Source organism: Telmatherina bonti, assembly GCF_933228915.1.
Source record: "Telmatherina bonti genome assembly, chromosome: 11".
Lineage (NCBI taxonomy): Eukaryota > Metazoa > Chordata > Actinopteri > Atheriniformes > Telmatherinidae > Telmatherina > Telmatherina bonti.
This window is the reverse complement of record NC_136629.1, coordinates 36,737,233-36,763,395: the sequence shown is the minus strand read 5'-3', so window position 1 is coordinate 36,763,395 and position 26,163 is coordinate 36,737,233. Positions and strand designations below refer to the sequence as shown.

General features: G+C 40.7%; 1 protein-coding gene across 1 annotated transcript; it reads right to left on the bottom strand.

Annotated features, from left to right (window-relative positions):
• Positions 1-1,257: 1,257 nt before the first annotated feature.
• On the bottom strand, positions 1,258-25,483 carry wipf1b (WAS/WASL interacting protein family, member 1b). The gene is made up of 9 exons (XM_079248553.1): positions 25,400-25,483; positions 8,842-8,944; positions 8,463-8,592; positions 6,224-6,391; positions 5,421-6,141; positions 5,230-5,330; positions 4,502-4,723; positions 3,874-3,987; positions 1,258-2,249 (listed from the first exon to the last, which is right to left on the bottom strand). Exons 2-9 carry the CDS (start codon positions 8,899-8,901, stop codon positions 2,197-2,199), a joined length of 1,569 nt encoding a protein of 522 aa, XP_079104679.1. The 5' UTR covers positions 8,902-8,944; positions 25,400-25,483; the 3' UTR covers positions 1,258-2,196.
• Positions 25,484-26,163: the final 680 nt, after the last annotated feature.

Here is a 26,163-nt window from a genome sequence, read left to right as displayed (position 1 = left end):
GTATTGACTTATTGTATTTTGATGAATACTCCATATATAATTTGTATTTTTCTTTGTTGTTTCAGTAAAGTTTTGTTAAATAAAAAAAAGAATAAATAGGATGGACCATAACATATCTTTAAATGTACAAGTTAAACCAAATATGATGGTGACATTGTTTTATATACTCCTCACACTATGTAGTTGCATCATAGACAGAACAGTGTCTTTTTATATAGACTACCTCTATAGGAGTGTCTAAGGCTCATATAAACCGTTAATAGGTGTTTGGATTAAGTATGATTGTGTGACTGATACGTTCAAAGCTGTGAGGAGGAATCTAATGGGGTTTCCCTGCATGGGGAAACCCCATTATATTTCGATTCCAACGCCTTAACCACTCACCCATCACAGTCACGTCACGAGGGAGGATCACAAGAACGTTTCACATGCAATTTGTGCCTTTTACCGATGTAGTGCAAGTGCATAAATGGTTCACACAGAAGTATGAATGCAGGTCAGGTATGGTACAGGTGTTAGGATGAAAGTTGGCTCAAAAGAAACGCTTGAAGATAGACCTAAATGTCTTAAGGTGACATTTCTGACAGCATTTGGAAGCTCACCATCAGGACCGAGACTGCCTTGTGCACAGAGATTGCAATACATAAGTAACATATTTTTTCTTTTTTGTTTTAATCAAACACAGATGTGCTTCTGAATACTGGACTCTCTGTAAGAGATTCATCATGCATGACCATGCATCAAGGACCTGCACCAAGCTCTGGGTGCCATGCTGAGCTGCTATCTGATTTTTATGGTGTGAAGTTTAACATCAGTATAAATAAAAAGTTTGAAAAGAATCACACGTGCTTATCTGAATTTATTACCAATTTTATTGCACAAATATGTAAATGATTCATATGCTTTATCTGATAGTACAAAAAAATTGCTTCATCTTCCCGTTGACACTTTCATTCAGTGTGTCGTCGTTTGAGATCAAATGAACATCATGAAGTACTACTGATATAAAAACATCCCATATTTACTGCTTCAGTAAAGCATCTGGAAGCAATTTTCTTTATCTTAATAGTTTTATTTCTGTATGATTGTCTTAAGAAAAACATTGTTTTGACACTTACAAATGATAATAACACATCTCGTATACAAAACATTCAAAGCAGTGCCGTGTAAAGCAAAACCAGAACACAAACATAACTTAAAACAATATCATCCATCAATGTCAATCAAATCTTACACATGCAAAAGCTTGTCCTTCATTGCATGTTGAAAAGCTTCAACAGCGAGACAGAAATCTACTCAGTGGTTCACTGACGCCGTCATAAGCCCAACAATTTCCTAATAAACATTACATGCATGCTGATATCCCATGTTCTGGTGTAATAAAAACGTACCGATCAGTGGTTCCAACAGAAGCACACAGATGAATCTACATTCAGGCTGTTAAGGCACATGTGGCTTTGGCTAATTAAACACCCACATTTCCCTGATGTTTCATGCAGCGGAGGTTGGAAGTTTGGGCTGTTTATAGTTTGGTAAAAAGTACTGTTGCTACTTTCTTCATCGTTACACGCTGAACAGAGGTGCTCCACAACAAGGAGCAGCACAAACACATCATCTTAAAACATAAAAATGCATAAAAAGCTTCCCTCCCCTCCGCTGTTAGGAATGTCAAGCTGCAATCAGAAAGGAAAAAAGGCACAAAGGAGCTTCTGTTCTGCTTGCCATGTTTGTCACATGACAGCTTTATATTGTTCTTTAATGAACTGTGACCAAATTATATTCTGCAACTTTTTAATGCAGTTTATCAGTGTAATTTTAAAGCGTTGATGACATGAAGCTAATCACATCAAGACAAAAGAAGTAATCAAAGATCTGATTCAGAGCAACGTGTGTAACAAAAACAGCTCAGAAAGCCTCAAAAAGCAGCGTGGATGTAAACCTGAAAAATACCTGTAGCACAAAATAAACAAGCTTTGGCCATTTAATGTGGACATTCTGCTGCCACAGAGGCACTCGATGTAAACTCAACAGTGTGGATTTGTTCATCTCATTTGGGTCGACTGCATTTCAGGTCCATTTTTCCTTTATGTGAAGGACGTGCTGCAGGTCAAAGCACAATGAGCATAACACAGGAGGAAAGAGGGAAAAAAGGCACATAAACAGAGGAGGAGTTGCAGGATGGCTGTTGTCTTTTCTTCACCTGGGTATAGGAGGAAGAGGCGGAGCGCCTCTTTCCTTTTTACCAGGACCTGAAATGAAGCAAAGGAACAGTATTAGTGCTTTTATTATTGTTAAAGAAGATATTTTCTTCCACTAGGTGGCACTGTGTCACACCACAGATGGACATTTGACCTTGAACGCTTAAAATCAAGTCAGATTAGATGTTTTGATTCCATGAACTTCATGTTTAAATTTAAATTAAATTTCATGACACATTTGAGATGATACAGATAAACTCTGGCTTCCTCAAAGTTATTCAGAGCTGAGATGATGACAGATTGTCAACAAATACTTATAGATCTGAGAAATTAAAAAGTAATCCCTCAGATGTCGAAAGATCCATTAAAATATCTTAAACTGTCAAGAAATATTTGATCAGATTGGAAAATTAAGACAAAAAAGGTTGGAGTCCTACACTAGAGTCCGTACACTTCCAGGCCAACGTTGTGCTAAACTGTAAAGCAACACAACAAAACTTTCTGACCTTCATATCAATAGTAGGTCGATATTTATTTTGTACATTCCTGAAGCTATTATTTCCCTGCAGCATCCCAAGGCTGAGAAACCATTTTTCACAACTTTTACGTTTGTTTTTTTGGATAAAAAAAGCACAAAAATCTGTCAAAATTCATCACTGCAGGTTTAAGCCTTTTTGTCATAGTTTCTAAAATAAATAAATAAATTAAAATACTCAAAAGAAACCTGACTGAAGTAAATTTCTTCAAAATAACATGCATGTTTTGTGTGTCTAGACACATCTAGGGATCTCAGACAATGTCTTAAAGTGTGAAAAGCTGTGTTTGTTAGTATGCAGAGTAAATAGTCATAAAAGAGAAATAAATAATATATGCAACACCTTCAGCCACAAAATCATTACTTAACATTAATATTTGCACTAAAACCCATTTTCTGTGTTTTGTAAACTTTAGGGCCTAAACTATCGACTGTTTTTTTTTCCAGCAACACTTGGAAAAAAAAAACAAACACTATTTTTCTCATTCATTGTTTTTTTCCAACGTAGATGATGATAAGGATGTCCCCTACTTTTTAGTCTTTATAAAGGACTTAAAGGTTTAAGTATGCCTGAGTCAATTAAAAAGACAAATCAGTCATGGAATAAAATGACTAAATGTCTTGGCTTCACTGAGAAGTGATCTCCAGCTTGGACAGCAGTGGTTTAAAGCGACTCCGTTGTTAAATATTAAATATATCCTCATATTTACATATCCAGCGCCATCGTATGGTCCACGTGAATATGTTCCAACCTGCTCTGCTATAGTCGCCCTAACTCATGGTCATATTTAGTTTGGTCTTGTGTTATTAATTCAAAGCAGCCTTTTCCTTCACACTTCCCTTAAGGCCCAAACTCACTTCCTGTCAGGCTGCGGCACGTTAAGATCTGCTCAAACCAAAGTGATGAAGAAAACACTTTGGGTGACAAAGAAATATAGCTGGTTTCCAGGAGTTTGGACTCAGACCACAAGGATGGAGAGATGTTTTCTCTCGATCATAGTGAAAAATAATCTGGAATTGGGTTTAGGTTATGACAGAGGAACTGGGTAAACTGGGAACTGACAGCTCTATTCACTTTCTGCCGTTCCTGACACGCTGTTTTAAAGCCGTAGCGTAAAAACCTTGCGCTTTGTGACTCACCTCTGCCGTCCGTCTTCGTGAGCATGCTGGGATAGGTCTTTTGAAAGGGCACGAAGGGCTCAGGTGGAGGAAAGTCCGACACTGGGTGAAAATTGAACCGACACTCCCACTCATCTGTTCAAGGGCAGAAATTAGGGGTTGAGTGTTTTTTTTTGTATCCAGTAACAGAACATGCCTGACAGAAGATGAATGGAGAGGATAGATTTCTGCAGGAAATGTGATCAGAAACGACTGTCTGCTTTTGTCAGGCATGACTTTTAAGCCCCCTGTGACTTCTTGTCCTTTCTGCCTTCCAAAACAAACTTGTCTGCTTGGCGGAGGGGGTAAAACAGCAGAAATGGAGGTCAGTGGGTTTCTCTGCTTTAGCTGAACCATGTGGTAAAAACAACACTGAGGGCAGTGGGTTCCTCTTGGTGAGACTGCCAGAGGACGGCCTAATGGCCAACTCTCTACAAGGAGTTGCTGTTATGCCAGCAAATCCTCCCATGGCACACGTGAATATCTCTAATATTTCCTCTAAAATAATCTGTTCCAGCTCAGTTTGCTTCTTTTCCATCCAGCAGTAAAACTAGTTTTACCGATTCAGATCCAGTTTAACCTCAAACTTCACCAGGAAGCATTTACACACCTTGTATCTGGTTGTGGTGAGAGTTCTGGAAACCATTCCCCATCGGTGGAGGAGGAGGAAAGCCTCCTCCTGTCCCCGGCCTATCTGGGGGAAGGGGAGGTCGACCTCCTGGTCCACCGCGTGGTGGCTCTGGACCTGGCCAGCCAATAGGAGAAGCAGCTGGGGAAGACTTCGCATTGCTGCCCCCCATGCGACCTGAAGGAGGCGGGGGAGGAAGAGGGCCTTTGGGGGTAGAAATAAAAAGATTATTTAATAAAAGTGGACATTCGACCTCGACTTTGCTATCGTCCCGATTCGATTTGGTTGCAATTTTTTGGGTGCCGATTTGATTTAAATAGTGATTCTCACAATTCTACAATATTGCTGATTTTTGTAGATTAAAAACAAAATAAATGTATAAAACTTTGTTTTTGCACGTCATTTTCCATGATTTCAATTAGGAGAAAACAACACAGGAGCCAGACCATCAATTTGCTGCTAAAATACCCAAGAAGACAAGTAAAGATCAATAAAAACAATAAAAATGACCAAAAAAATTATAATTGATTATTTTTATTTATTTGAAAAAAAAAAAAATTTTTAAACAAAAAAATCAATTTTAAAATTGTGAAGCAAAAAAAATCCAGATTTTCGATTTTCCCACCCCTAACCTGAAGGATGAGGACGTATCCTCGAGGTTTCTCATCTGCTGTTTAATGTGCTGCAGTAATTCACTGAGGATTGTTCACCTGTGCGCGCCGATGACTGGTTCCGTCCCAGAGATGGCGGTCTCTCATTTGGTGGAGGAGGGAGAGGTCCTGTTCGGCCATGTGGCGGTGCCGGACCATGGCTGACGAGGAGAAACGTTAACTTAGCAGCTTTACAAATATAAGATGAAAGTAACCCAAGCCTTGGAGCAGATCTGTGTTTTTGCCAGTACCTGTTGAGGGAGCTGTTCCTCTGGGGTAGACGAGGCGTGTTGTGGTCGTCCCCCCCAGCTGCCGGGCTGGGTGGGATGGGCGGAGGACCCGGTCGTCCCGGCGGCAGAGGCGGCGCACCCCCACTGGAAGGGGAACGGTTGGAAGAGGGAGGTGGCTTGGAGCTGAGAGAGGGGGGCGGAGGGGGCATGTCGTGGGGCATAGATGGCCGACGGCCTCCAGTGGGAGCAGGCGGTGGTGGCGGTCGTTCGTCAGGAAGCGGAGGCCTTCCTCCTGGAGCTGGAGGTAAAGAAGGTCTGCTGCTGTTGGGGGGTGGAGGAGGAGGTGCGTTTAAACCTGGTCGAGGCCCCGGTGAGGGGTTTACTGGTGGTGGAGGAGGGAAGGAACCATGCCTCCCCGGTGGTACACTGGGAGGGGGTGGTACACAAGCAGGGCTCGGTCTGGGCGCTGAAGGGAGCGATGGTGGAGGTGGACCCCCGCGTGACTGGAAGTTCTGCTGTGGTCTAGGTGTGTTGGGTACAGGGGGAGGGGTTCCTCCTGGAGTGTCTGGTCTGGATGAGAAATTAGGGCGGCCCTTGGGAAGATTGGGGGCGTTGTTTCGGGGACCACCAGGAACACCTGGGAGTTTAGGTGGGCCAGGAGAGCTGCCACCACCTCCAAAAGGAATAGGCCCACTTGAACGGGCTCCCGGTGGGAGAATGGGTGCTCGACCAGGTCCCGAGTCTAAAACAGAGAAAGAAAGGAGAATAAATTCTCAGGTCGGACAGATAATCTGTTTCTGGGTTGTTCTCTTGGGACTTTTTACCATTCGAGTCTCTGTTGCCTGCAGACCTCAGTTTTGGCATCCCCCCTGCAAACAGGCCTCCTAAACCACCAGCAGCTCCCCCGCTAAAACCTCCTCCACCTCCACCTCCTCCTCCTCCTCCTCCACCACCACCACCTCCTCCACCACCACCTCCACCTCCTTTGGGTTCTGAAAAGAAAGAAAAGACACTAACTTGAGTCTTATACATCTACTGTTGATCTGGACCAAAAGGCAACCTGCGGCGGTTAAAAGTGAAGCCCATGTGGAAGTGCATAAAGCTGCAGTTCCCCCTTCATCCACTAGGGGCTGCAAAACAGAGCCAATCCCCAGAGACTCCCATGTTAAAAAGAGCAACTTCACAGCAGAAATAAACATGTTTACAGCCTGGTTCAAAAATCCATTTTCAGTTTATAGGTCAGGTTTACCTTCATAACTGTGGGGGGAGTGAATTTTTTCTAACTCGCCCGTTTAAAAGTAATTAAACTCAAAATTCAGCATATTTAGGGGGCGTGTCCTTTTGATTGACAGGTACCCGATCTCCCGCTTCAAATAAGTAGAACATAGAACAACCGCGGTTTTTAGCCGGTTAACAACGTGACTTAGCTTTAGCCCGTTTACCTTCGTTAGCTGGTTAGCTCCTGTTATCTCCGGGTTAGCTCGGTTAGGTCTTAGCTACAGAAAGCTCGACATTCACTCGATGTCAATCATCCGTCATGACGCTCACAGCCCCCCTCTCAGCTCCACCTCTTTGCCCATATTTGTATTTTCCAGGCAAGACGACACGCATGACCCTGCCAAGATGGCGATGGTAGGAACCGTCCACCGAGCTTCAATTCAGCTCTTCAGAAACCTACGGGTGACGTCACGGAGGCCTATGTTTTATATACAATCTATGATCTGGACTGTTAGAAAGACGTTGTTGCTTTGTATCAGTGCATTCTCACAAGGTGGTCCGTGGGACACAGTTTCATTTAGAGGCGACTTCTGAAATATTTTGCACTTTTTTTTGCTTTCACAATGCACTTTAATGAAGCCAACCAAAGCCACCTGGACATCATCCTTCAGTTACCACACCTGCTCACTAAGGCTGAGATTCCTCTTAATGACAACTGATCAAGAAGAAAGTAGAAACATCCAGCTCATCAACTGACCAACGGCTGAAAACAGCTTGTTCACTACATAAGCAATGAAGCACCAATACATCTATTCAGTCTTGGGGTTTCTGCTTTTACTTTGAGTCAAACCTGATTCAATTTTCACCTGAATCTGTCCAGTACGAGCAGCACGAGGTATGCAACCGCTAAGTCACTTCTTCTCTTTAGTTTACCGGTTAGTTCGTTTACTGTCACAGTGCAAGCGAACCGCAATGGGGTCACGTGCAAATGCATGTTCGCACCACTCTACACAAACCATACTATCAGTGGAATCAGACCAGGGTTTGTTTAAAGCAGAGCAAACGGCACCTTAAAATCACATTTTAAGGTGCCGTTTATGTGCTGTTTATGTCCTTTCTTGTGTTTCATCTCAGCATTTAACTTGGATAAAAGTGACAAAATTGCACACATTTGAATACGTCATTTACTGTAATAGAAGCATTCCTGCCTACTTGAACACTGACAATACGTCCTTTGCAATTGGCAGTTGCAAGGGATACAAGTGTCCGTGATGTGTACGAATATCTTTTGACAGATAATGACTGAGTCCATGACTGGCAACTTCTTCGCAGCTGTAATTTATTTAAATAAAATAAATATATGGGACGAGATAAATGTGAGTGTAGCTGCAACTTAGAGGGTGATTTCATTACAAGAACATTAAGGAAAAAAACCATCAAAGTTTGTTGCTGCAGGAGGACAAATATAAGTGAGACATCAGCTGAGTTGGAATTTATAGCTTCTTCTTCTCATGTAATTCAAAATGCGGCGACAAAATGTCAAACCACTCTTTGTAAACTCTGTTTGGAAGACGAGAAGATGCCCTCCAGTTGTGGCTAATTGGGTGAGAAAATGATGTAAACACTGTCAGTGCAACGTTTCTTGCATAGTATTTATGTTCACAGTGAACATTTCGTGGCTGTTATTGCTGCAACAAACAGGCACTGAGAGATAAAACTGTGTACAGGCATCATGTACACGATGAGGTCAAACACTGAACAAAATCTGGTGCAAATCAAAGTTTTTCTCAGCGCTCACAACATACGGCCAATAGCAAAGATTATTCCGGCTCTGCTTTCACTTACTGTCTAATATGGGTACGCTGCGGTCATTTGTCACAGCTTTCTTTAGTCTGGAGCCTTTACAAATATCGGACAGGAGAGCGCTCCTCCCCTGCTGCTCCGAACGGTTTAGAGATGGCTTCTCTGTGTTGGCCTGAAACCCAAACAAAGGAATCAACATGTCACTGTGAAAGCAACGATCAAAGCTCCAGAGAACAAACAAAAAGGAGACAAAAGTTTTATTATTTATGGAAATGGCATGAACGAAGACAGGGAGATTAAAATGTGAGTGGTGGAAAAAACATAAATCTGTTTTCCACCACAGTTGCAACAGAGGAGGACGTGTTGTGACATGAATGATCCACAAGGTGTCTCTGCTGAGCAGGTTCACACAATTACTTACAAGAGCAAAGGTGGGAGGAGGGGGAGGCCCTGGGGGTGGCGGGGGAGGTGGGGCCGGCATCTTCTGCTCCGGGTTTTACTCTGTTTGCACTGGATGCCGAACCCTGGAAATCACACAGTTAATGAAGCTTCACATTTTAAGTCCGACACACACAAAAAAAAGATGCTTCCAGCTGAAAGTTTCAAGTCCGATTTTACCAAAGCGCTGCCGCTACCGGACCCGTACAGATAACCAAACCCAACCTGTTGATGAATGACCTATGACCCGCACATGAACACATTCATTGTAAATACACCCTTCTCCCTTCTATTGTCATTCTCATTTCATTTCTTTATTAGTTCTCATGGCCAACGTGAAGCTGTTGTTTTATCATCATTTTCATTTAAAATGAAAAAAAGGGAAACGACAACAATATATATATATATATATATTTATATATATAGGTTATCCTCGAGCAGAACTTGCTCTAAACAGTGCTTTAACTTTCATAATACTGCAGTGATCCACTAGACTACATCCTTATAGTCATTGTACCACTTGGGGGGCTTTATAAATTTAATTAGGAAATTGCCGAATTAATGAGATATCATCCATCATCCTTTCTACTGAGTTTTCTGTCTGAACTGCAGAACCAGCAGCGGAAAAATCTGCCTCATTGGCTGCGCTGGACGGCGGGATGGTGAGAACATTGCTCCAAATAAGCACAAGGTTTGGAAATACTTCTGCAAGGCTTCACAATAAAACAATTATATTCTGCTCCGCAACCTGCCTGCATGCATACCTGGCTGTGACTTCAACCGATCTCTTTCTCACTCGGTCTGTTGCAAAGTAAATCTTTCCCAATCAGAAGGACGGGGACTCTCATGTTTAAACACGCAACTGGAGTTTATTAAAAGCAGTGAATAATAACTTTTAATTGAAAGAAGGGGAAAAAAGCAGAACTGAGAGTCTAAACATACAGTTGCATCTAATGATAACAGTGTTTGCATCAGGCTCTTGAAATAAAAAAAAACTGTTCAGTAAGAAAATCCATCTGTCTTTTCAAGTGGTCACAGCAGCTACTTTCATTTCCTTAAACATATTGTGTTTACATGTTTTCACATATGTTTGCACACTTTGGAAAGTAATTCTGAACTGTAAAAATGACCTTCTGTCCTACGACATTCAGGTCATCTATGGAGGAAATGAAATCAGGGAGGCTGTTGAAGCTCAGATTAAATGGCTGATGTCTGGATTAACTGCAGGTAATAAACACAAATCATTTAATAGACTCACACAGAATGACATGATTACAATAAATGTGTCATCTACACGGAACTTGAGTGTCCAGTTCCCTAAAACATACATGGGGTGTATTTTGAGAGAATCTACTCTTGTCACTGCAACTTGGAGACGTCTCAGAATATTTAACAAACTACGCAATTAGAGGAAGCCATCTCTTCTTTGTTGCTTTACTGGAAAAACCTAAATATAGATGTCAGTTTTATGGCTGCAACTTCAGAAAACTAGCTGTATTTCACTTTCACGCAGGCTGGCATCGCTAACAATGGATATTTTACAGTGAAGATGTTCTAAGGTTCATGCTGGAGATTAAGAGTCTCACACTGCACTTCCTTTCATAAGCAATCAGGCCTGGTATACGCGCACGCACGCACGCACGCACGCACGCACGCACGCACGCACGCACGCACGCACGCACACACGCACACACACACACACACGTCAGTTCACAAGATCTGAGTAAACGTCTTTGGATTGCAAACTTCTATGAATCAAATTAAAACCAATCAAATGAAATGAACGGGGGAACATTTACTGCCAAAGCCTTCTCAGCAACCAAAAGCCCCTTTCCAGACATTAGAAAGCCAAACTGAGAGATTTTATCGCTCCATCAGAGGATGAGATTCAGAAACTGCTCATGTTTTCACAACTTTGCTCAGCTTAATTCTGACATGAACGAAAGAACGAGAACCATGGAGTGATATTTGTGATGTGGTTGATTTGTGCAGCAAAAATCTCCCTTCCCTGTCTGTCATGCAGTCAAATCATCACCGATGGAGATAATGGAGACGATGGTGTGTTTAGATGTGAGTTATTAGAAAAAAGACCAGCTGTATGAAGACTTGTTGAAGTTTTAAAAGTGAAGATTAAGTTTGTGGAAAAAGATTAAAAGAACAAAATGAAGGTGGAATAAACTGTATGCAGTCAAATCGTCTCCATCTGAGATGATCTGACTGCACGACAGTTACTGTATATCAGCATTCAGTTCATTTATATAGAAATATGTTTGGATGTTAGATGCAGAAGCTGCACCACAACTGCTTTTAAGCTTTTTTTTCTTATTTTCTTTTGGCTCAGAATCTGTAAAAACAGTGAATTAAAAAGTAAAATCCTGACAGAAGAATCATTTGGAGAGTGGGATTATTTATTTTCCAATCCATCAGTCACCTGGATAGATGCAGAGCATATCTGTCAGTCAATGTAAGGGAGCCAGTTTAGATTTGTGCCATGCTGAAGGTGATATATCACATCATATGAGGTTGACAGTCCAACGATCTGCTCACAGTGCTACAGGAAATCCTCCACGTCCTCATTTAAACACGACACCAACATGCAAAGTCCATGTCTTACTGGGGATGTAATCAATAATTGGGAATAAATACGTATCGGTGCATATTATATTGGCTTAATAGCATTAACATCTCCTGGTCTCTGATCTAAGATTACAGACGCCAGGTTGGGTGAACGGCCACGAATCAGGAAGTCACTTAAAACGACATGTTACACACTCACAATCACGTATTTCTGTTCTTACTGAAATCCACTCACCTGCCTTTGAAAAATACTTACTCTGCTCTGCTTCTCACCTCTTTTTTAGTCACACACACTTCAGACCATCCTCGAGGGGCCTCTTATTTCCTGCATGCTGCAACAAACAGGAAGTCACCACGCGCCTCCAGCGCCACAGCTATCCGCTTGCCAGGAGGAAGATGATGATGATGATGATGATGATGATGATGATGACACCTCAGCATGTAGCTACACATCATTTTCATATTCTTGTTTTCTGTCTCTCAGCTGCACCAGTTTATTCCACCTTCATTTTGTTCTTTTAATCTTTTTCCACAAACTTAATCTTCACTTTTAAAGCTTCAACAAGTCTTCATACAACTGGTCTTTTTTCTAATAACTCACATCTAAACACACCAGCTTCCAATAAAGCCAACTTCCCCCCCGTCCGGGAAACATCCATATTCAGCGTAAGCTTCTTACATATTCTACATTACCATTAAGGCACACTTTTTTCACTGAAAAATCACAAGGCACACCACAAACCAAAATGATTTTTAAAGTCCATAGAATTAATATAAAGTCAGATAAACACATGAAGGCATTTCATTGTCCTTCACTGGGACCTGATTGGGTGAACACAGAGCTGCTTTTTAGACCGATTAGGTGAAATTGGGTAATTTCTTAGGGCACACCTGATAATCTCTCATGGCACACTAGTGTGCCACGGCACAGTGGTTGAAAAACACTGAACTACAGCATATAAGCTTAACAGGACGTCATGTACAGTGCACATGCTCAGTGTCAGAGTTATAATTGTCATGGAAATGACTGAATTTCAAAGTGTAAACACTAAAGTAAAACCCGGACATTGGGAAGGGGAAACTGGAGGACATGGAAACTGGATTGTTGTGATTCCTGCTTCACAAATTCTGAGGTCAAATTCAAATAAGTGATGAATTCAAAGCAGAGAGGAAGAGCAGATCTGAAGCAGGTTGATGTCTGTAGCTTCATTCTGACTGCATGGAACATGCATAAAAAGACTGATTTCAAATCCCAAACGCAATAAAATCCAACATCAGAGTAAAGTTACTGCCAGTGCATGGTGGCTTCAGCTTCACATGTTGAGTTAGGAATTCTACACCATTCACTCTCATTAAGACAGCAAACGGCCACAAGATATTAACAATCCCATACAATGTAGCTGACCTGCTTATTAAAGACATCTCTGACCATTAATATAAACCCGGAGGAAGGTCTGATGGTAAAAGCCTGAAGCCACGTTCAGGGCTACATGATGATAAAGTGGTTAAACTCATTATTTGTCAGCCATAATAATAACAGAAGATACTAAATATGATACTAATATTACTGATATTAATATACTGATATAAGGAAACAACCACAGGTGGTACTTTACTTTTAAAATAAAACCACTTACTTTGTCAAAAACAGATCTCCTCAAATAAATTTATAAAGTAAAATAAGATATTAAAATTGGATCCTTTACTCTGGTTTTGCCCAAGCACTCAAATTCCCTCCCACAGTTTAAAGAAATGCATGTCTGGTAATTTGTTGGTTGCAGGATTTGACTGTTAGCACAGACCTTTGTTCTTTTCTACCCAACCTCTGAGCCAATGACAGGCGGGATAACAAAAGAGGTAGCAGATAAAGCAATCTTGATTCACTGGTTTGTAAAGTGCCCTGTTGGAGCCTTGAGTTTGCCGTTAACCATCAGTATTTTGGTGTTTCTGGAGCCAGCAGAGACTATATTATCGCAAGAGAGTGTAACATGCTACTCGCCTTTTTGAGGCCTTGTGTATTCTTAAAAGAAAATGGACCACCAGCACCGTGATGGGTAGGTGAATTTAACTTACCATAAAGAGTTGTGGGAAGTTACTGAGAGATATAGATGCCTGAGTGGGAATCTAAAGGAGCTTTGCAGCAAGCAATAAGCAATAGTTAATGATCCTGCACTTTAAAGCACATTCTCCTTGGCATCTGAGGTAATGTTCACTAATCAATAATTCACATAACTAAAAGGTTCAGTAAGAGCTAAAGAATAGTAAGAGCTATAATGTTGTGCACATTTTCTAATGATACAAAATAGACGTCACTTCTAATTGTTTTACACTTATTGGGAAACACTGAAGTTATGCATGAAGAATAAAATGTAAAACTGCATCTCAACCCTGTCAATCTCCACCTTCAAAGTGCTGCTGCACCAAACCAGAGAAGCCAGCAGTGCCAAATTAACTTACAAACCAACATTTACATCATGTTCCTGCTCCAAAGTGGGTCAAACACAATTTTCACTTAAAATCATCATGAATTTAGAATTTTAAAAAGTTTTTGTGAAGCATCATTCTTAATTTACACAAATTTGATCAAGTTTCTTGTGCAACCTTATTACTTACAGCATTCCCAGATTCACTGACCTAATTTAAGTTCTACAAACTGAAACTGCACAAATTATCTCACTTTTTAAAAAAAAAAAAATTTGTAGTAAAGCCAACTGGGGAGTTTTAATAGTGTAAATTAGCTCAATGACAGAAAACCGCTGCTTTCTGTATCACATTTATCTGAGAAAACCATATTTCACCTCCTTCTCTTCCTGCTGCCTACTAATGATACAAGAGAGGAACTATTTAAAGTTTGAATCAATTTAATATCTAATTACTTAATTAAGGTAATGCTATTTGACCTAATATGATTAAATAAACTCGATTAAGTTAGCTTATAAACAGTTGGTTTTGGCTAAATGAAACAGACTTTAGCTCAAACATGAAATCTTCACAGGACAGAAAATATGGTTTTGTATTAAGAAGCGTGACATATCTTGCATATAAAACCACTTTTCAAACATCGTCTGGCCTCTGCTGCTCTGTAACTGCTCATGTCTCTCTATATTTAGGATATCAGCTGAAAGCATGAAATGTTAGCAAATAATGCTGACCTTAAAGAGAAGGACGGTCACCAGGGGAACGCTGACACTGACGTCTGCAGAGCCCTATTTTTATTTGTGGCAAGTTTCTTGTAATATGACTCAGTTGCTTTCACAGTTTTGCACAAGACACACAGGCTAACACATCAACTCATTTCCTGTAGCAGCGATGAAATAAGACCACGACAACTGCAGATAAAAAGACCAGCAATTTTCTTAAAGGCTTTAAGTGAGGGAGGGGGGGGACATGGTTCAGGAGTTTAACAACACACTACTGAAAAAATCTAACTGATTCAGAAATAAAGAGTTATATTTACAGATGACTAAGCAGCTATTTCTGCCATAGGAAACAGGCTTGTGTTGAAATTTAAATGGACTACACAACTTCTCTATCTCTTGCTTGCACACCATCTATTATTAGTAAAGCATTCACAATGGTTCCTCTGACAGAGAAAAGCAAAAGAGGTATGAGGAGATAAACACAAACACACACTCAATGTGGCTGCCACATGTTTCAGTTTACACATGGCGATAAAAAAAGTCTTCTTCATCCTGCCAATGAACGTCCTCTGCTCTAAAACTGCACACACTTTCAAATGCTTTTCTCTGAAACGCAGAAGACTCAGATTTTCATAACAATCACTAAATGGCACGATGCGGTTTTCTTTCTCATTTTTACTGCATATAAAAATACATCCATGTTGCCACGCTTTGAGGCTGACATAGAAGGATGCTTTGGTGTGTTTTTATAGACCACTGTGCATATTATCTGAAGAAGGAGCATCCGTTTTGGGTGGCTTGTTAAAGCTGAACTTCACACCCCTCAGAAGAAGGTCATTGGAGCATTTCATCGCTACCTCTCTACTGTGCTTCGGCTCTGCCTTTAAAATTTACCCTGCAGAGGACACTGAGCATGTGTAGACCAGTAATGCCAATCATTGGTAGTTTACGTGAAATTCTTTCCATAACAGATGTAGATGCATCAGTAGAGGGAAGAAAGCCAAAAAGCCATCAAAGATCACATGTGGACTGTGAAAAATACAACAATCCAATGTCTGAACTTGGCTTAGAAATGTCTAAAGCTGCTAAAAGACTTTTTACACCCTGTTGACTTTCCTTTATCAGGTTGAAAAACATGGTTTTATATGGAAACCACTGACTCCAAGTCAAACCGTTTTAATTTAACCAATAAATAAAAGATTAGAAATAAATGTGGTCCATGTTTGGTTGACCAGGCTACACCATGAAGGGAAACCTTCCATCATTGTACAGGGACTCTAAAAGGTAACAAACCATGAGACAAATTAAAAAGACAATCAGCATTTTAATATGTACCTATACACACTCACGTCTCTGCTGGAGATCAGAGAAAAGTACAGAATTATTTCTTACAGAAAAGGCGAATTTGAGCTTGTGGCAAAGGTAAATTTAGCCACTAAATACAGTATAGAGCAGTAATGAATGTGTCTAAGGCTGTGCAGAAACAGTGCTGAGTGGCTAAGCTAACATCCTGTGGTGTATTCACATAGGTCTGCTCACATGCACGCGCACACACACACACACACACACACACAGCAGTGGTATTTGCTCACAGATGTGGTCTATTTCTGCCATTAGTCCTTCGTTCAGCAGGTATTTTCATGCCAGCTGCACCTTTAAAAAGAAACTGAATAAATGTCTGTTTAGTTTGAGAAATGTGATGTACATCCCTACAAATATCCTCTGTTTCAGCATAAAGTTTAAGACAGGAAGCCTTGGTATTTTAAAGTACCAAGAAAAGTGCAACACAGCCACATTTAAAGAACTTTTCTATCACTTTCTGGTATATACAGAGCAGAACATCACCATCACCTGCAGTTTGTCTCAACGCGAAACAACTTTCCGACGGCCAGCAGTTCCACACACATAACGAAGGCTAATTCAGTATATGTCTTGCACTCTGTCTCCTCTATGTCCTCTCCAGCTAATCCAAGTCAGGCTGATGTTTAATATTGTCATATCTCTTCCTCTGTCACTTTTTTTCCTCATGTTCTTCACTCCCTCTGATAATGCTCTCGTGTATTAGTGCTGAATCGGACATGATGTGCATTGAAAAAGGCCAGTGTGTCGACATGAGTGACACTGTGCCATACAGCAAAACACAGTTGTTTCATGGGCTGGAAAAAGAAAAGCTCTCAAATGTGTTTTTTCCAACCCCTGAATGCTACATGGCAACAACAGTACCTGTAATGTGCATAACAGATGTCATTGTACCATCAAACCAAGTCAAAAACAATGATTTAGGATCAGAAACTACACAGGTTTGGGCAAAAATAACAAAACTGTCTGTGAAAACAAGAGTTTTTAGGACCCCAAAGCCAGTATGTGTTGTTACAAACGTTGCTCATCCAGCAAAGAGCTCAGAGTTATGAAAAGGTTGACAGTTTTCTGAGTATGAGGCAGAATGCGATGACTGAGTGGACATGCTCAACTTAGGTAGCCACAAGAGAAAAAAAATTCCAATCTATCACACTGTAAAAGGGACTGCAGGTATGGACCAGATAACTGAGGAGATGAAGGTGTAGGAGCCATAAATGTAGTTTATGTTGGGAATTATCGCTGGGTGGATGGTTGGTGTTACATTGTTGTCATGGTGATATGAATTGGGGTCACGTGGATGTGGATCGGTGTAGGGCTGAGGAGTTAAAAGGGCACTGTCAGCCAGTCACTCGGGTTTTGCTGGAGAGGAGGGCTGGGAAGCTGTAATTTTTGTTGACCACTCCAGTAGATACACATTTGATGTTGCACACTGTGATATGGTTCTGGTGAAAATAAATCGTATCCGATCATCAGGCAGTTTATGTAACAGTTTACAATAAACAAGTCTTCCATGTCTGTGACCCATGTGCGTCATTTGGGAACGACCAACAGCGTGTCAAACAAATAGACCGAACCCAGTCGTCGCCTCAGTAGCAACTGTGGAAGTCGCTACAGGAGGAAAACCTCCTCAAGGAAAATAGTCTAATATGCATCAAGAGGTAAAAGCACTTTGTTCCTGCACAGGAAGTGGAGACATCTCTTAAGGTGCGCTTCCATTACACCTAGAATTGCCCAAAAACTAAATATCGCAATTAAAAAACCACAAATGGAAACTCCTACAGTTTGAAAATGTTTCTAAAAAGATCACTAAAAAGTTTTTATGCTCTAATGACGTAGTTTTTCAGACGTTTTGATGGAGAAATAAATTGCAAAAGTGTAATGGAAACACTTTTTATCACATTTACGTGACGTGAGGGGTCATTTGACCAGTTCGTTTCTGGTACAGATGGAGCAGTGTGGAACAAACAACAGCAAACTTCATTCATTCATTATCTAAACCGCTTAATCTGATCAAGGGTTGTGGTGGAGCTGGAGCCTATCCCAGCAGCCTTTGGGCGAGAGTCAGGGTACACCCTGGACAGGTCGCTAGTCCATCACAGGGCTAACAAAAAAGGGACAAAAACCATTTATGCTCACACTCACTCAATTTAGAGTTACCAATTACCTAACATGCATGTCTTTGGATGGTGGGAGGAAGCCAAAGTATCCAGAGAGAATCCACGCATACATGGGGAGAACATGCAAACACCACACAGAGAGACCGCTGTTCGAGCCTCCTCCCAGCCGAGCATCAAACCAGTGACTTTCTGTGAGGCCACAGTGCTAGCCACTATGCCACTGTGCAGCAAAATTCGGTTTTAGAAAAGAAAATGAGGGAGAAAAGCTTAGAAAAGCTGTAGAAAATTCCCCACCGCAAGTAGAAAACCCCAAAATAACGCTACATGGCTACCTTGCATAAGCAGCAGTTTACGCAAAATATCGTTCTTCTCACGAGATTTTACGAGACTTGAGGCTAACGCATTAAACACTGTTCAGTGGAAACACACGCAAATCGCAATTGTTTGTCAAAACTTACAAATATCGTTTTTATTTTGAGATAAAAACACAATGGAAACAGCTTCAGACACATCTTGGAGACCACAGCGGTGTTTCTCTTATGGCCTGAGCTTGTACCGAAACGCAGACATGGAGCACAAGGTTCGGGGGCATTCAGAGGATTACAGTCCCTGAAAGACGGCTCATCTCAAAGGAGCTTTTTCTCTGGTTAAACTCGTGACTACATATGGGAAGAGCTGTTTCTCAAACTGGCATCCAATCTGCAATGTTTGCCTGATTTTTTCATTTTTCTCTGACTGATGGTTGTAGTATTGGTTCAACAAGTTCAGCTTAAATCTTCTTTCAGGTACTTGCACAGACTACTGCTCTCTCAGCACATAAGACCCTGTTAAAACAAGTTCCATGAACTACATTCAGCTGCAGTTCCTGTGGAGAGGATGCATAACAGTGGTGGGGGGGGGCTCCAGCAGTTCTGAGAAGTATGAAAATGTCCTTAAGGTTCAAAAGCGCTAAAATTTGGCACGACTTTCTGTCACTGCTGACAGAAGCAACACAAGCTTCTTGTGCACTCAGGTGTACAAAAGTCCCCAGATAACAGCTCTGGGTTTAACAAGACAACAATCCTGACCCAGTCCCGACCCAAAGCTAGTGAAAAGCTTATGAAATAAACATGTGGCATATTCTGCTGTGCATCTACAGTAAGTCTGAGCTGGGAAGGTCAGAGTAAAGACAAGCAGATCCCACGATAAGTAAAAGCAAAGGTGCTGACATGCTGAAGAGTGGAGAGAGTATGTCCAGGAAATATCTCCACCAAACACTGAAAACTTTGCCTGTTCAGTTCCTTTAGCATCACTATGCTTCTGGCACAATGCTAAAAGGGCAGTTTCCTCTCATCCTGTAGATCCAAACCTCAATATTTGATGATTTTTACTAAACATTTGTGTGTAACTGACTATTAACTTAGAAGTGTACACTCAAAGTAAAAGACAATCTATTTCTGCTTAATCCACAATTACATCTTATTCTGATAATTATTTCTTACAGCGCTTTCTGATAAGGTCAGAGCTAACACACAGGAAGCAACTCGTATCGATAAGTAGCACTGGACTCAATGCTTATGCACCAGCAACCTACAAGACTAAAGATCAAACTGTGGAGAACATTTTTAGGTGAAAGTAAATCAAAAGGAGGATACTCACTCAATCTGTGTCCATAGAAGAACTATCAATATGTTTAAGAGACAGCAGAAGAAGCAGCTTAGTTCATTCCTCATAAAAAGGCAAAACATGAACAGGAGCCACATGCAGCAGAAAATGGAAAAAAGCAGAAGGTTAGCGGCATCTAAAGATCTCGAAAAAACACAGAGCGCCTCCAGAACTTCTTGATTCCTCTTCCTCTAAATGCACAGCACATGCATTCAGAGAAGTCCCGCTGCAACACACACCACTTTATATACAATATACAACACTTCCTCTTTTTCAGTTCCCCACCTGCTGGTGGGGGAGGGTAGCGGAGTCCACACTTTCAGAAAAAGGGCTGCAAAAGGACTTTAAAAAGGATTCAAAATATCTTTCAGCCATGCAGGGAACAATCGAGCACATCCAACGACCTGCAACCTTCAAACGTAGCTAAAAGGATGAACGTTTAGCTAATTTCACATTGTTCTACTAAAGAAAGATCTTTTAAATTGATAGATGCATGAAAGAAAAAGCAGAAACTGGCTGCAAAATTTCATGATGCTTTTATATAAAAATCCAGAAGTCATCTATGTTTTAATATGCAACATGTGAATCCAGTCAGGGCAGGTTTTACCTGAACCTGATGCCATTATCTCCAACAAACTTCATCGTGCAAAAACAAGTGAAAGAGGGCCAGAAAGGAAAATGGTCACATGGCATGGAAGCTATGCATGTGGACAACAGATATTAGGACCGATACTGTACATGAACACAAAAAAAATAAAAGCTCTAATCTGCCAAACTGGAGCTAGAGAGCATGCAACCAAAATCTGCTTCAGTGTGACTGAACATTACTTTCATACAATTTATTCCTCAGCGGGACAAAAAGGCTAGCGTCGCTCCGCAGCAGTCGCTTCCTGTACTCTGTGTCACACTTCCTGCCTCACAACACAGTCAGAGGCAGTTTGCCAGCCCACCATCGGCTGCGCTTCAGTCTCCTCGTCTCCTCTTTAAAGCCAACTTCAGCAGGAAAAAAAGCCACCTTGACTTGCTCCTGTGTGCTCAGCTGTTTTTCCTTACCAGACTTTCCTTTCAGCAGGAGGGAAAAAACACAACGTATGAGCTGCTTCTTTGGCTAATTGTATAAAAAGCCCAGTGTAACAGACCAAGCATAGAATAAAATGAACCTCAGCCTCAAAGTTCAACAATAACTTTCTGACTCCATGGAAACCTCCAGTCGTTCCTGCTTAATGTGAAATGAGGGATGATTACACAAATGTCAAAAAGTCAAACATCCCTTTCCATTCCCCCGACGAAGGTTAAAATGCAAGTCGGGTCCTTAGAAATACACACATATTAGCACGTTGTCAAAGTGTTCCTAACGTTAAAGCTTGCAGTCAGGACAAGTGTCTTTCGGTGCTTTCAAACCACTTTTTCCCTTTTATTAAAATGCAGTTTTCCATTTATTTCACTTTCCACTTTAAACCAATAAGATGGTTGATGTTTCCCATTACAAAATGCTGTGTGTCCCAAAGCAGAATTCAGGCTTAAACTACTGAACTGCAATAAAAATCTATTTTAAACCATATTGAACCGAACAGCAACCAACAAGTTAGCTCTAAAGCTACCGTGAAATTAAATTTGTTGTTCCCTAGCTCTTGTTTAGCCAGATCATGTGAATATGCTGAGGTTAATAGCAATCTTTTAGCCCTTTTATAAACATTTCAAGGGAAGAGTTACATATTCTGGCAGAGAATTAAACTCAAATCAGTCTCATTATATTCCAGAGTTGGAATATTTTAGTTAAAGTAGTTCTACGCAACTTTCTAACCTTAATATATGTTTCTGACTTGCTTCGATGGCACATTGACATTTATTATTTACATTCCTGGAGCTGTCATTGCCCTGCGGCGTCCCGAGGCTGAGAAAGCACACTTCAAAACTTGTTTTCCTGCAAGAAGCATCACTTTAGAGCCGCGTTTCCAAACGGCATTGTTGCTGATCTATTGAAGAAGAACATCATTGGAGGAAGAGATGAGAAGAGAAAGACAGGAGACAAAAGTCAACACTGGACTGACTTTTACTCCCCGGAGAGAGATCAGAGTCCAGGAAGGCCTAAAAATGGATGTTAAACAAGACATGAGGCACAGGAAGTTATGAAATGCTATTCATTCATTCATTTTCCAAACAGCTTAATCCAATTCAGGGTCGCGGGGAAGCTGGAGCCTATCCCAGCTGGCTTCGGGCGACAGGCAGGGTACACCCTGGACAGCTCGCCACGCCATCGCAGGGTCTGAAATGCTACTTTAATGATCATTTCATGTCTAATCAGTTTAACTGGCCTGATTGACAGGTTCAGATGAGTAAAAAGTCGCGACGCAACATAAGCCCAGTTGTGCATTGTGTTGGATATTTAAAAGGTTAATGTTGCCACTTCTCTGCAGACTGTTTGAAGTTTCAAGCTTGTGATTTGCTTTGCAAACCCACCATCGGCCGTTCTGACTCTCGTCTCCACTTTAAAGTCTGCAGCAGCAGCAAGAAGCAGCAAAAACTCGTCCTTTGGTTGTTTCCGTCTGGGGTTTTATGCAGCATGAGGTGTTATACAAATTATGACTGACTGGAAAAGTGAGAAAATATTAATCTGATGGATCGCAGCAACTAACAGATCCCTCGACTCAAAGCAACGGCCGTGCACAACATCAGGCTTTACAGCAACTGAATCACAAGCTCATGATGGAAAATAACTTTTCATTTTTCCTGTGAGGGTTTAATAAAGTTCGATTCCGCTGTGAAGTTTATCTTTTATCTTTTTATTGGGAATGAAATTGCTTTTACAGCAGGAGGAACTGCAGCAGTTTAGTGTGCTCTGACCGAACAGTCCAAGGCTCGGCGCACATGTCAGTCACATGAACATTAGCTCAGCTTGCCTGCAGGCCACTCGGTCACTTTGAATGCTCTGCCATCAGACCACATATGACTCATGAAATACAGAGCGTTAATAGTGCTGCGAACACAGAGAAGGCTCAGAGCTGCGAGACGAACACTAATCAGAAGCAGCAGTCCGACACTGTGGCACTTCCCGACCATACAAATCACTGTGTCAGTCATTATTACTGAACTGTTTGCACTTACAGACACACAGCTATGAGCTTCAGCGCTGGATGGACACACAGCCACACAGGAAGCACAAAAAGAGCGCCGGAATTCCACGTAACAATCACACACAATAAACAAATGTGAGCATCTTCTCCAACCACAAAACCAGGAGCAGAGCTGGAATTCTGTTTGTGACCGTCTCTGAAATCTCATCAGGAAGATTCATTCCAATCAGAAGAAGAGCGGGGAGGACGCAGCTGAAAGCCCTGCAGCGCCACGCTGGGATTGCCCCCTTGTGCTCCTGAACAATGCCAAGAACGCAGAGCTACAATGCGCTAAAACTAGTTCAGTGACAAAGCACATGAATGAGAACATGACCAGGGGCAGCCTGAGCACGTGCACAAGGATCTTCTCTGTTGTGTAATGACCAGAACATATTTTCATGAAGCCCAAATCATAAACAGACAGGCACAAGAGAAGCTAGGGTAGAAGCTGTTAGCCAAAATACATTAATCAGAAATTAAATATGCACAACAGGCAGATAGTTTTATTGTTATTGCATCTAATGGATGAAGCTTCAATTTGTTTTTTATTTTTTAAATGAAGGGAAACTTAACCACTACATAACACTCATCTTAACTCATGGGCTGCCAAAGATGTTTTTATTTATCCTAATACTTGCCAAAAGACAGCAGAAGTCGTCTTTTGTGGTCTTTTGTGGTTTTAATTTATGAAAGGCCGGGTACATGCGTCAAAACGTGCTCAAAATGCCAACACAGTGTACACACTAAGTGTGGATCTCAGAGGCGTCCCGACGCACACACCCAGCCTAACTGACCCTCCATATCTGTATTTCTAGAACTGAATATTCTGCAGGTCCTGAAAGATGAGCCAAAATGCTCCAAAGCGGCGGCAGTCAATGAGTTAAACATGTTTGCTCACTGGCAATCTTGTAAACATGAAACTTTTTTTTTTCCTTTTAAGAAAGAGCTAAAGCATGAAAAGAGAACGAATTTTGAGTAAATGCTGGCAGAAAATTATTAAAACTCATTTGTGGCTTTTTCTAAGTGGAAATACATTTGATTAATTATAAATTAATTAAAATTTATGCCATATTTGCTCCCAGAAACAGATGAACTCACTGCTAGTTGTGGGTGGACAGCGCTGTCTTCTCCAACTTGACCACTAGGCGTCAGTAACTGTTCATTCAATTAGTTTTTCCAACTGTAAATGTAAATGTAGTGAAATATTACAAGTGTAAATTAAGTCTGGTTTTCATTTTATAATTAATTGCATACACAGAAATAAATATATACATGTATTCAGTGTATTATTTTAGGTAATATTACATAATATTGTATTTCCAAACACGCAAGCCGAACACAATGCATCTTATCAAGAGGCTGATAAGACAAAACACTGTCTTATATGTTCAAACTTATGACAAAATATGTTGATGCCATGTAGGAAAGAATTATCTGAAATGGGAACTAGTTGTTTATGATTTACACATACTCAGATCTAAAAGAGGAACTTGTCTAACAAGTCAATAAATTATGGCATCACTAGCTGGATTGACATTTTAATTTTGTCCTGTTAGTTTCCTTCCAAATGTTTACAAATTCTGGCATTTTATCCAAATATAGTCAATTCTAGCTTTTTTTTTTTTAAAAAAAAAACATGACTAAATGTTAAAGACCTAAAAAGATACTTTCTATATATAATCACTAGGAAACATGAATACACATCAGTACAAACACGTTTGATATTTGGTACATGCTGGATATTTATTCACACTGTGTCACATGACCCTTCAGCAAAAGGAGAAGTATTCCCAACAAGCATAAGATGACAAGTTGCACAAGACGGAAAAATCCACTGCAGCTTCAGAGACTGAAACTTCACAGAGAAATGCAATTTAAAAGAAACCAGTTTTACATAAGAGAAAACATTCAGAAATATCTGCATACATGACTAAAACTGCATGTTTGCAGAAGCAACTTCCTTATGTGCATGCAGTGCCTCCTCACAGCTAAATAGAATTCTATTAAACATGCTTTTCCATTCTCCAAACATTGGAATCTATGTCTGTAATATTTCCAAAGCATTCTGTGCAGCCAAATCCAAGGATTTCTTGTTGTTCGTGCAAGTGTGCGTGCACCCACCGACTCTCAAATATGTGAAAAACATGCAACATGCAACCCCAACATGCAGCTCTCTTGGCAATTCAAAACACACGCTTGGCCGTACATGACATCCTCAGAGTTAGTAGAAGTTTTAGTAGAAAATCCTCACATTGGAAGTTACTTCTGGGGGACAGCGAACAGACAGGCCTGATGCTTAAAAAAACAAAACAAAAAAAAACAAACAAAAAAAAAAAAAACTCCATGCCACATCTTTGCCTGCAAAACGTCTGTAACAGACTAAATTCCTCTGTGGACGGTGAGATAAACAATCCACTTCTCTCACCATCACTGCTGGAATCATTCCCAGCTGCCTGTCTGGAAGTTGACAACTTCTTTTTGCTTGTAAACCCAACTCGGCTCTCACAGTTTCTGCTTCAGAGGTTATTTTCCACTCCCGCAAACAAAAACACGACTTAGACCAAATTCAAAGTAATGTTTGCTTAGCCTACCTTTGGAAGTGTCAAATGTTCTGCACGGCTAATCTTCCATCGACCGTCAATAAACTGCGGTTCTTGTGTTGAGAACAGCTGAACAGCCAATCCTGAAGTGCGAAGGGGAGGGCTGGCAGCAGGCAGGCAGACTGGGCAGCTAACTAGCTCAACCCAGAGCCATGCATACACCGGGTTGCGTTAACGCTTCAGAACCTTCAGAGAAGCTAAATGTTTTAGACGCCACAAAGCTTATCGGAGGCGATAATTGCAATTATACTATACTAAATCAGCTTATTTGCAGATTGTGATTTCAAAAGTGAAAGTTCTCTGAAATTTATTCAATATTAAGTGTCGCTTCCCATTATTTTATTATATAAGAATATAATGCTCTGCTAATGAGCTTAAGCCAACTTTAAATGGATTAGCTAGTCAAAAAGCCAGGTTTTGCAGGTGTGGTCAAGTAATATAAAGGATATATATATATATATATATATATATATATATATATATATATATATATATATATATATATATATATATATATATATATATTAAATAAAACACTTTAGACCATCAGCATGCTGATGCTACTTAACGGCTAATTTGAAAGCAGAACAATTGCTAACCTATCAATTCTCTAATAACAATAAGCGAATATTATTCTTATTTATTTATTTATTTTGTTTAATACATATTTGTGCTGTTAAAAAAAGGAAATCAAACAGGCAAAATGCCATCTTAAAGTTGTCCAGTTTGCATCTATTTGACCATTTCCGTTGACT